Source organism: Dicentrarchus labrax, unplaced genomic scaffold, assembly GCF_905237075.1.
Source record: "Dicentrarchus labrax unplaced genomic scaffold, dlabrax2021, whole genome shotgun sequence".
In the NCBI taxonomy this organism is placed as follows: domain Eukaryota; kingdom Metazoa; phylum Chordata; class Actinopteri; family Moronidae; genus Dicentrarchus; species Dicentrarchus labrax.
Genome location: NW_026136706.1, coordinates 29,374,312 through 29,387,243, shown reverse-complemented (window position 1 = coordinate 29,387,243; position 12,932 = coordinate 29,374,312). Strand labels below are relative to the sequence as shown.

At 41.0% G+C, this 12,932-nt stretch overlaps 1 protein-coding gene across 1 annotated transcript in view; it reads right to left on the bottom strand.

Moving 5' to 3' along the window:
* kcnh3 (potassium voltage-gated channel, subfamily H (eag-related), member 3) overlaps positions 1–12,932 on the bottom strand; it is a 175,699-nt gene that overhangs the window by 5,930 nt on the left and 156,837 nt on the right. The window contains 4 exon segments of the mRNA XM_051403203.1: positions 565–617; positions 788–888; positions 1,360–1,616; positions 7,455–7,669. Of these exon segments, the coding sequence (XP_051259163.1) occupies positions 565–617; positions 788–888; positions 1,360–1,616; positions 7,455–7,669 (626 nt within the window).

The following is a 12,932-nucleotide window of genomic DNA, read 5'->3' as shown; positions in this document are numbered from 1 at the left end:
ATGAACAGTTATGAAGCACAACAACCAATGTAAATGTAAACAATAATAGTCTGTATGCTTGTAGATGTGACCGTCTGCAGCATTTCCAAAATAGATTTGATGTTAAAAGTTGGTGGTGAACAGCTCTACACTGACATGGGAGCAGAAATGAAAAAGCAGCGTTTTTCTGTTCTGCTGTGTGTCTGGTAAACCCGCTCTGAACAGCTGAGCTTCAAACTAAATATACACCCAGGTTTATGGAATCTGAGTGTGGAGCCAAAATACAATGAAAATGTACAGGACAAGAGAATATTTCAAATATATATACAGGTTTTCCACATTTTCAGAATGTGTGGAAACCATGACCTGTAACAGCTAAATGGAATTCAGCCATCATTCATTTTATTTTTTACACCTGTGCTTCTCCTACTATGTGAAAAAGGCCTTATTGCAATGCAAGCTGTTACAGTTGGTGAAATATTCTGACAGACAAACAAACAAAGCTCCTTTGTGGAGATGATAATTAGAGCCTTGTGCTAAATGTGTAAACAGACATCATGATCAACAACATGGAGTCGCACTCACCTCCTCAGTCAATTTAGACACACTCTGCTTGATCTCAGAGTGCTCCCGGAGCCCTGCACACAACACAAACATCAACATTAATCCTCCAGAAAATACTGTTCTTCTGAGAGAGAGAGGCAAACACTACTACTGTGTGTGTGTGTGTGTGTGTGTGTGTGTGTGTGTGTGTGTGTGTGTGTGTGTGTGTGTGTGTGTGTGTGTGTGTGTGTGTGTGTGTGGTTACCTGGGTATGGGGAGGGGGACGCTGTAGGTGACAGGCTGGGACTGAACTCGAACTTCTGCGATGAGGTGGAATTGCTCTCTGTTTCGATGCCGTCCACGAACCTATGCAGAAAAGAGGGATTAAAAGTAAAGCGAGAGGGTGCTGGAGAGGAATGTAAATCAGAGGGGAAGACTGAAAGAGTGCTAATTACAGAATGTATCTGTGCTGGCTGTACAGTATCTTTATTCAAACATTAAACTCCCTCTATCAGCAGCTTCTGCTCACACACCACTGCACAGTGGGCAGGGTCATTAATCTCTGTGCACACACGGACACGTTTGCTTTCCATGTACACACACCATCCTGCTACAGTGTGAAAACCTATTCACCCTCCAACCGCCGGGACCCATGTGATGCACCTGCACTGTATCCTACTGGTTACCATGGCAGCCAGACACCTATGCTGTTAGTGCAGTCTCTCCTCTGACTGCACGGTTGTGTTCTGAACTGCCTCCTTAATCTTTCTGATTATTGTTCATACTCAGCTGCTCCTTCCTTTTCAGCTACATGTCTGTGTGATCTGTGTGTGTTACCTGGGGCTGAGCTCAGGTGGCGCACTGCTGAAGCTGACCACCGGTATCTGCAGGGTGGCTGGCCGTGAGTGCTCAGAGGGAGCGCGGAACGGCCTGGGCGGCAGAAGAGGGGAGCGCAGGGGCGAGTTGAGGCCCCTGCTGAGACGCAGCGGGGAGCGAGGGGCCCGGGACACAGAGTTCTGCTCCTCGTCGCCCTCCTCGTCCTCACGGATGGACGGAAGCTTCTTCACCAGGCCGCCGTTGCTTTCCCAGTCCACCTGAGACAGATAGACAGATATCAAATCAAATCCGAGTTGGTAAATTGAGTGCAGTGACATGGTTGTACCAGCGGGTGGCAGTCAAACACAAGCTTTTGTACCTTTTCTACCAGTGAACTGGAATGATAGAGCTTCAGTCCAACCCCCTCTACCCCCTCTTCTAACAGAGTATGTATGGAGACACAAGCTTCATAAATGATCATATTTCTGTTTTAATATCTTTTGAGCTCCTTTTCTTTCATCGCTGGAACATTTTAGAAGAACATTGATTGTAAAAGACTGTTCTGAACCTCTTTATTTTATTTGGAAAATACGACAAAAAGAAACCACAAATTAGAGCTGCCTGATATGGTAAAAACCTAGTGCGGGAATGATCATTTTTGCACCTCAAATACAAAACAGAATTCAGACCCTATATTGAAACACTACATGGGCTGAAGAATAATAAAGCAACTTTGTAAAGCCTTAAAGTTTGAAGTTTCTTTGTCTTTGTTGTGTTTATATAGTTTTGTCAAATGATATACTATGTTTAGTTGGAAGATAATGAGTTGGTATTTGTTTAAGTGGCTTCAAATCCAACACAATCCAATATCTCAATTTATTGGACTTTCCCCCTAATGGCATGATTTCTTTGGTTTTTTAATTAATAGTGCAAGATACGTGATTAATATGGACAGGAGCACAAAGGAGACATGACAAGGCAACAGAGAAACAATGATAGCAACTGAGGTAACATCTAAATAAATAAATAAGAATAAATAATTAAAAATACAATAGATATAAACACAAACAAAACAAGCAAAAGAATAAAGAAATGCAGGCTAGAGATGAGGTTGAGTAATTGAGAGGAGGTACTGGAATAGGGAGGTTGCACATTTAGGTGTGTGTGCAGAGAATGTGTAGCGTTCAAGGTTAAAGGTAAATAATTGGAAGAAAGAGAAAGAAGGAGGTAAAAATAAGACCAAGTCAATCCAAAGAGGGGAAAGAGGGAAGAGAGGTGAGGGGGGGAGGAGGTCGCCTTCTGTTCTTCATGTCCTTAAGGCTGTTTTTATACCTTTACATAGGAAAGTGCGAGACCCAGGCGAAAATTTAGATAGATTTTCTTTATTTTTGTGACTATACCTTGTTTTTTTTAAACCGGTCTGTATCTCATGCTTTATCTTTTATTATTATTAACACTAATATTATTGTATGATTTATTTTCTGCTACTGCAATCTGTTTGTGTCTATTGACAAATGGAGAAGTTAACATTACTTGTCCATAAATAAATGAGAGAAAAGTGAGCTAACTGTGTGTGGACTGATACAGGTACTATTGTAGAGTAGAGCTGCAGCTAAAAGTTTAAACAGCCACTCATCAAGAGTCTGAGCCATGTACCAATCCTTTCCTGTCACCCTCGAGGGATTAGGTTTGAGAAAAAACAGAAAGAGAAATGGAGAATTTTATAGGAGCTAGTTAAAGTCCAATTATTTCTCATTTTATTTTGAGTGAATATTGTTTTGCCAGACTGCAAAAAGAAGCCTGTCATGCTACATTTAATACAGACTGCTGCGTCTGTCTTTTCCTCATCACTTTCTCCTGAGCACACACACACACACACACACACACACACACTCCCCCGGCAGTCACACTCTTCCCTGTTCCCCATCAGCTATGTCCCTGCTTATGGATTGAATAATTTAGGCCGACTTCAGTGTCGATGCTGGGTCGCTGAAACTTCCAGAAATGACTAGCTAAACAAAACAGGACTCCAGCGAGAACATGTGTGAGTTAAAAGTTCTGTGATAAAAAGAACTAACCTAACCCTAACAGCACAAGCTACTGAGAAAACAGGAGCAGAAAAGACATTTTAATTCATCATAAGAGACGTGGCTGGATGTCTGGTGTGTATGAGTGTATTGGAGTGACTTTAGGTTAATAGAACTGGTCCCTAAACGTCTCCTAGTGCGTGTAGCAGTAAGCAGTAAAGTCTGTAATATATTTGGATTATTGGAAGTTTGAAGTTTATTTATTTAAAAAGGAACAATGCACATTATTTAAAATGAGGACTTAAGTCAACCAGGTAAATGTGCCAGACTTTTTCATCTGCTGTCACTGGCAGGTTGATGGCATATAACATTTTAAAGAATTTTCATTTGATCATGTAACTCTCCATGTATATTTTTTTAATAATTTAGTAGAAGAACTGTATCTCTCTATAATGGTCTATCACACTGCCAGGATTGTAATGTGTAATATGTAATAAAGAATACAGTAACCTGGGATCCTCAACAGTGGCTTCAGCCTCATGGATCAGTTGTTTGTATTTCATATTTAAGGACCCCCTCCAGACATTTATTTAGACATATATACAAATAGTCTGCTTGTAACAATACAATTTTCTGCAAAAAAAGTATAATTTACACCCTTATAAAGTATCTAAATTCTAAAGTATTATTATTATATATATATAGTATTATAGTATTCTAAAGTTTCCCTGCTGGACACAAGTTGTCTCCTACTTCACTGTAAAGTCCATTCTCAGTGGATGTGCACTGGTGGCTTCAAGTTTCTACATCACACTGTACAAGTTGATACTGGACCAGGACTGACTTCCAAAACTATTTGTGATGTCACAAATCCTGCTGTTAGGCCCCACCCCTTAAAATCTGATTTTCAGTGAGCTCAGAGAAACTTTCCACTTTCAGCAGATGAATGTGAAAACATCCTTCTAGTGTCAAACTCTGCACAGACAGCATTCAAACAGCACGCTGTAGGAACAAGGACAAACACTGGTTTCTGACTGGAGGGGGACTAAGTTTCAAATGATAGAAAAATAAGAGTGAGTCTTCCTCCAGATGCACTGTGTTTAAAATACACTGAAACTGGGTCTGACTTCACTTACACCATCAAAGTAATTCATTACATCTACTTAAGTGATGACTGCACATTCTCCTCTTCCAGCTTCTTAATACCATCACTCATGCCCTAACATACACTGCTGCAGTGACAAATGACTGTATTGTATACCTCACCGTGCAGACAAGCCAACGCCCCTCCACTCTGCCTTTCCCCCGCTCTCTCAGCCTCACTCCCTCTCCTCTCCCTTTAATCAAGTTTCTCATTCCCCTCAGCCCCTGCCTGCACAGCATACTCTCTCTTTTTTTTAAATCTTCCTCCCCATTGCCCTCCCCTCAGGCACCCCCCTCCTCTATACCCCCTCCCCCCATGTGCTACCGTAATGTATTTTTAGCTTTCTTGTTCTAATCTTAGCTCCCAGCCCTGAAGGAAACCAAGGAGGGCTCTGCGATGCGGGGGCGTGATAAGTGTGCACTTGCTGCGTCTCGGCGTGCGCCTGTGTGTGATTGTGTGGGTGTGCTGAAGTTTGCATGTGTGTCATGTATGTGTGATCGAGCCGGGCTGTATGCAGACATCTGAGTGCCGGTTTATGCAAGCTGTGTGTGTGCTTGCAAAGGATAAGATAACAAGTGCTCTTTTTCTCATTTTGGTGCAGGGTATGCGAGCGGTTTGTGTTTGTACAGTATGTGCAGTTACAGGCAATATTGTTGCTCTTCCAGTCATGTTTGTGGTGCAGAGACTGGACACAGGGTACAAATCACACTGTAATATCCCCCTCTTCCCGCAGCAGCTCAGTGCGCCCAGTCGACTGGTTGCTCTTGCACATAGCATTGTTTAGCCCAAGGCGTCGGATCATGACAGTCAGTCTGCAGCCTGTGAATCAGCAGAGAGGGACACTGAGAATGCAACCACCATTTAGATGATGGATCTTTTTCTTTCTCATCTTTATCTGACCAAATCTTCTGCCTTCTTCCTTGCCTGGTAAAAAACATTAAAAACATGTTCCCCCTCCCTCTTTTTCATCCTTTTTGTATCTTCTACACTGGCCGAAATGTTTTTCTGTTGCTGATCATATCATTATTCATCCTATCAGAGCACCTCTTTAAGCATATGTTTACTGAGCTAGGAGGTGCTAGATACCAGCAGTCTTTTCATACATACATATGCAAACACACTCTCCTGGGCTCCTAGTTTCAGAGGGGTTTTGCATACATAACCAGGAAGGACATCTGCAACCCTGACCTAAGATATGGGCAGCAGCTTGTGCATCCTCTAGGTACTGCTGCAGACACACACTGGTATGTGCACACGTTTGCACATTTGCATACCCACTCGTGCTCTGCAGTAAGTGCCTCGGAGAAACAAACAGCTCTGCAGTGGGAAAGGAGGACTTGAGGAAGAGTGAAACAGAAAATGAGATGAGTCCCCCCCCTCTCCTCCCCTTCGTCTCTCCTCCTCCTCCTCCTCCTCCTCCTCTCTTCTCCTCGGCTGGCTGGGCTATTTATATCGAGCAGGATCCAATCTTAGCAGCAGCTGCGGGGGACTCAGCCAGTCAGGGACAGCCCGTGCTTCCCCCCTGCACTATTTTTAGCAACAGGACAGCTTCAAACAGCAGCACTAAGCTATTCTTGTCCTTATGTTTTGCTCCCTCTGCTGCTGCTGCACCAGCCAAAGGCAAAGGCTGTGTGTTTGTGTGTTCGATGGCAGTAGTTAAGAAAAAGCACTTCAAGGCCTGGCTCGTCGAGTTGTGATGTGTGCACAGACCCGTTTGTGAATTTTTAAGCAGTGGTGGAGAGGTCATGCATACCTTTTATCCATGAGCCCTTCCTTACGGAGGCTACCCATTAGAATTATATGTAATCTACAATCTGCACTTTTCACTGCTGCACATGGAGTGCTGTGACCGATCTGGTGCGCTGTATACAACAGCATTTCTGACAAGAAATGTTTCTAGGAAAAATGTAATAATTTGGTGCCTGGTAATAACAAGAAAATATGTCATAATAACAAATTAACATAACAAAATAGAATTTGAAAAGATTTCTCGTTATAAGGATAAACTGAGAGAATATTCTTTTTGTCATGGTGGCACCATAACACCACCGTAGTTGTGCAATATTATATCTACATTTATTTATAAATATACACCAGCTACACACAGTCTTAATGCCACATGCATACCTTTCTCTAACCGTTTACTGGACCATTTTCAGGTCAGGTTGATATTTATATGAAGACAGATTTTCTAAATAAAGCTGAAATCTTTTGTTAAAAGTTGGCCTTCGTCATCTAATTTTCACTTTCTGACACAACGTTTGAGAAAATCCAACAACCCCATTAGCCTGTGGCCCACATGGGGTCAGTCTAACTGTGGGTCCGTGACATGAAAACGTTTTAGAACCCCTACCTTGAGGGGCAATTGCAGGGTTTGCAAATATATAAACATGTAAAAGCACAAACAATTCATTCACAACTCTCTCTCCTTTAGCACTCTACTCCAGTGGTTCCCAACCTGCGGATCGGGACCGCCACTAGGGGTCACCAAAGCTTCATGTAGAATTTTTTTTAAATTTAGTAGGGCTATATCTTTAAAGCATTTGGTTCAATTATGTGAAGAAATCTAAATTAAATTGTTTTAAAATGTACGTATGGAATTTATGCACACAAGCTATATGCATAGAGCCTTCAGTTGCAGATAACAGAACAATGGCTAAATGGCAAGGTGAAGAAAATACTGAATTTGTCCAAAAAGAAGCCCATTAAGTATATATGATTGTTAAAAATATTTAAAAAAAACACAATACAGGAGGAGAATTGTATTAGACGCTACTAACTCATCTCTGATACATTTTCACAGAAAATAATCTGCTCAAAATTCATCCAAATTCTTGTTTCACTCAAACTCCATAAAACATGTCACTTATTCAGGAGTCGTCAGCTTAGAGTACCTTAAGGAGAAAGGCTGGGAACGACTGGTCTACATTACTGTGTGTACTCACATCAGCCCCGTGGCCCTCTCGCAGATTGTACGTGAGGTCATGCTGTATCTCGCTGATGAACTTCTGGGCGTACTCGGGGTAGAGTCGCAGGACTTCACGGAGGCCCTTGAGGCTGATGTACTGCAGGTCGCAGTAGGTCAGGGCCTTGACGTTGGCGTTGGTCTTGATCACCTGCTCCTTCGTCAGGGAGTCTGAACCAATCAGGTCTCCTTTACCTGGGGAGGTGCACCAACATAGAGACAGAGCTAAGACAAATGCCCACAAATGCAGAAATATACATAGACTTATTTATGTCTTTGAAGCAGTAATTCAGAGTGAGTATATTTTCACTAACAGTAACCTGAGGAACCAATAAAGTTGGATAAACTCTGTGCCTGCAGAGATATTTCAACAAAGACAGGTGGTAATGTGTTGGACTGTGTGTTTAATGAACTGGGTAATTTAGTGTGCAATGTATAAAATGTCTGTGGATTTTACAGTGAATGACAGTAAAAGACCAGAAACTCTAAATAGGTTGAGGTTTCTGTAACTGTACAGTGATATCTCATGGCAAAACCTTTATATATGCAGCATTTAAAGGTATGTATATGGAATAAAGTCTTTTTTTATATAACAGACTGTAAGTTGCACAGAAAACCACCCTCATAGCATTCATATGTTTTTTGCATATGACAAAACCATTTATTTTGCTGGTAAAAACGTATTCATACGGTAAAATATGGATCAAAACTTAAAATCACAGTACTAATCCTTTTACCGTAATAGTAGAATTTTGTTTTTACCATATTTATTACGGTATGGTCCTAGCAACCACAGCTGCCAGTTTTCTTTTATTATTATATGTATTAATTATTAATTAAATATTAATTTAAATTACTTTAAAAAATTACAGTGTGACTTCATTTTTGACTAAGAACACAAAGCAAAGCTGAATAGTGTTAGTATTAAAATTGTACCTGGGTCTGAAAAATACAGCCCTTAAAGGACCAGTATGTGGGATTTACTGTCATCTAGTGGTCTAGTTGAATATTGCAACCAATTGAATACAGCTCATCTTCTAAGTGAAACAAGGCGGTTCACTCTGTAGAGTTCTATTTCTGCCAATAGATCCTCCTAAATGTTACAAACCAAGCCACAGACAAAAAGATGGGGAGGAAAATTGGTGCCTACAGAAATGACAGCTACAGTTTTTTGTACGTGAAATTACAAAAATAACAACTTTTAAATTGGCATATTTCCTTGTTACAAAAGTGCTCCTAGCAAACACCAACACAGGTTTCAAGACAATTGAAAATGACACTGATGGGAACAATATGTCAATACTAACCCTACAAACAGAATATGGCTAACATAAACATGATATCAAACTGAAGCTGAAACTGAAACTCTCAAGAGTTTGTGTTGAAATACTGAAATGAGTTGAAGTGGCAATAAAATACAATTTGAAAAAAGATGAAATATCAGATGTACTGAGACACTGTCAAGTTGCTTTATTGGATATATCACCTCATTAGCAATCTCAGAAACCATAGACTATTGTCTGATGGCGATAAATAAAAAAACAAAAAGGCTAATAAAAAGCTAAATCATCTTCAGACGCTACCCGATGGGTTCTAAGATTTCATTTTAGCAAGTGCGTTCCGCCTCTTTTGCTCTCCACAGGAACCGTTTTCCTGCAGGCAACCAAAGTCCACTCAAGCCTGATTGGTCAATTTTATTCGGACTACAAATGGAAACCAGAATGCTTCTGATGCCAAAATCTTGGTCCCTTGCCTACAGATTATGAATTCACATGCATCTGTTTATAAAGATTAGCGTATTAGTGACTAACAAGGACATATCAGCCTCTACTTCTTCAATTATTTCTTCTTTTAACTGGTCTCTTGTGAGTCCTTCAACCTTATGGGAGTTCAATACTAGATTGCTGGAATATTCCTAACTTGTGGCATAACAGTTTCAAGTTCCTCTAACTTTTAATGCGTCATTGCAGTAAGAGCCATGTTTTCTTCTGGCTTTCCTTTAGTCATTCTCAGTCAAATAAATCCATTGCAGAATCGTCAGATGATTATTTTTCTGAAGAAGAAAATATGGACACCAGCCAATATTTCTTTAAAGGTAATCGTGTTTAGAGGATTATTTTTTGAAAGCCCTGGTGAGGAGGGGAGTTTTGTCAGTAAATGCAATGCAGCGAAGCACTCTGTCCACGTTTAACAGAACAACTAAACCAGTGGGAGAGACAATGTTGAAGATTATTATTTGCCATTCCTCTTTATTCTTCCACAGTATATAAACATACAGTATATCCATAAATATTATTAACAGAACACTCAGCATGATGTCAAATAAAATGCAAATGTGTGATATTCTATAGGGGAAACATTAATTAGTGAGGCATTTGACAGGCAACACCCCCTGCAATATGAGGAACTAAAGGCTGCTTTGGGGTTGGAAAAGAAAGACGGGGCTGGAAAAAGAAGAACAAAGAGGGAATGATGGCAAGATGGAGGAAGGCAGGGCAGGGTAAGGGCGAGCAGGGACCTAACATGGGTGATGGAGTGTGAAGGAGGACTGAGGAGAGGGAGGGTGAGAAGACGATGGAAACAAGGGAAAGAAAGGTGACAGAGATGGAATTGAAAAGGGACACAGTGTGGGGGTGGCTGCACACTGGCATGGGTTGATTGAGGAGAAACGGAGGGGCGGGGTGAGAAAAGCGAGAAGGAAGGGTGGGAGAGGTAAGGAGCGCATGAGCTTGGAGCATGCCATGTGAGCAGCAGCAGTTATTGGACATGGCCCTCTACTACCTCCTCTGAACCTCAAGCCAGCTCCACATCCTGCTGCACTACAGTCTTCACTTCTTGATCCCCCCCTCCCCATCTGTGCTTCTACTTTATTTGGCATGATGGGCTCTTCACATGCTCCGTCTGTCTCTCTATCTTTTTCACATCACTCACACTTCTGCTCCCCCCCACTGCAGTTCAGCTCCAATTGTCTTCTCTCTCACAGAGATGACGGGTGGCGACAGAGCCAGGAGCGTCGGCAGCGTCTGGGAAAGCTTTTGTTCATAATCGCAGTGAAATGTTAAACTGAGCAGGAGATGAATACTTGAAAGTGACATTTGAGAGTGTGCATTTGTCTAGTTTGTCTAGTGTCTAGTTAAATGTGCCTGTGTATCTGAGTATAGGTGGAAAAGACAACTGCAGAGAACCAAAGCTTATGAAAGATGCTCATTTTAGTTTAACACCAGTCAATTTGAGCCTTTAGTATGCACTACCAGTTTGTTTGTCTAGGGTACTTCTTTGGTCCTTATTCTAAATGTGGAATGTCAGCTGACTCAAAAGAATAATGATAATAATAATGACATTTTAAGCCTAATGGGGGCGACAAAATGAAGTCTTACATCCTCTCATCCAACCATGCTAACTAAATTGGAGGCCTGACCTAGTGGGGGGCCGCAATGAAATAAAAGGTCATTTTTTGTCATCTTGTGTCACACACTATTAATAAAGTTTTACATCCCTCCATACATTACGCTGATTTGGTGTGATGGTCGAAGTAAAGGTCAAATTACAGGCTGATGTAAGTGTTGCGTCACTGGTCCCGTTTTAATTACATTCACAGAGAATTAGTCTTGGTGTTGATTGGCCGAACAGGTGCCGGCCTCATCGGCAAGACCAACATATTTAATTTGCCAGGCATGGATCCAAATGTTTGATATAGCCGTTACAAATTACATTTTGAGCGGACTTGCATCCAGGGTGCGAGCTGCAGTCACTTTAATTTTCTGACGCAGAAACGAGAGAGTACTAACAACTGGTTATCAGCTGCCTGAATACATGAGCCTAGAATACAAGGACACTAGAGTTACCACCCTGCAGACAAGAAAAACGCGATAAAGTGCCCTCTAGAGCGACATTCCAGTGGAGAAAACATGGCCTGTAGGTGCTAATGCTTACCCTGACTAAGCTCTTTAAATGCATCTTTCTGCACGCTGGTGCTCTTTTTATTTTTTTGCTACTCAAACAGCCTAAGTCTGCCACTATGCGGCTGTACGCCTCCGCCAACCAGTCAAGTTGCAGTTTACATCCATGTCTGTCTAGACTCATATAATACAGTACCCAAACCAGCCACAGCCTGTTCGCCCTGCTGCCATCTGGGAAGAGATACAGAAGCTTCTGCTGCCGTACCACCAGACTTAAAGACAGCTTTATTTTTTATTTATTACCAGTTTTTTTTATTATTTTTTATTATTTAAATTGGCATAAAGGGAACTATATCTAAATATCATTCTACAACCTTAAGTTGTAAATGACAATAAAATAACCTTGAATCCTTGAATGTATACAGTGAATATTTGGAAAGGATAGAACAACAAGGTATAAAGTGTGTTTTTGGCTAAATGGAAGTTCACTTATCATTGGCATGTATGATTTCAGTAAACATATATTACGCATGTACTTGATTACGATGTAAAGATGGATTCTTATAGAGTATAAGTATACTAAATGTGCTTTTGTTTTCTCCTGTCATGTTTAGATGCAACACTCAAAATACAGAACGAGTGAATGGATGAAATGGAAAGGCAAAAGCCTGCACTGTGCTATTATTGTTTACTCATTGTGTCCCCTGAGTCGACATGTGTGAAATCTGGAATTGTCCAGTCCATTCTTAAATTATTGCTAAACACTTATTTTGAGGTCAGAATGACCTTTGACATTGGAGTAAAAGATTTCAACAATTCAGTGTGTGACTAACTGAAATATGGTCCCAGTCTCCCCTTCTTAATTATAGTACGAATAATAGACACAATTGTTTTTCCAGGACATTATGATGTCACAGTGAAGTTGACCTTTGACCTTTTGGATAAAAATGTAATCACTTCATCGTTGTATCCCATTAAACATCTGTTTGACATTTTTTCATAATAACCATATCAATTCTTGGGTTATGATCAAAAACGTGTTTGTCAAGGTCATTTTGAGGTCACAGTGACCTTTGACCTACAAAATCTAATCAGGTCATCTTTGAATCCAAGTGGACATTTGTGCCCAATTTGAAGAAATTTACAACAGGTGCTCCTGACATATCATCTTCACAAGATTGGCAGGGACAACTTTTAAATATATCCCTGGTGTGGACACATAAAACATACTCTGCATCTCATGGATAGCACTTCTGCTGCAATTGGCAGTTTTTAATAGCTGGAAATAATTAATTTCAGAAACTAATCATGACATTGCTGTTCCCTCTGTGAGGGAGAGAAGCTCAGCTTTGATAAAAATGGATTCCACAAGCTCCACTGCACTTACACACTCTGATTGTGTTGGGTCAGACTGGCCGTTGAAGTGAACCTTTTTAATATCAGAACAGACACAGTACAATTCCAGGAAGAATGCAGGTTCTCAGTGAAGGCCATGATGGGCTGTGCCATGTGAAGAGCTTTCTGGGCTCTGCAGGTCTCTGCTCGACACTTTAGCATTA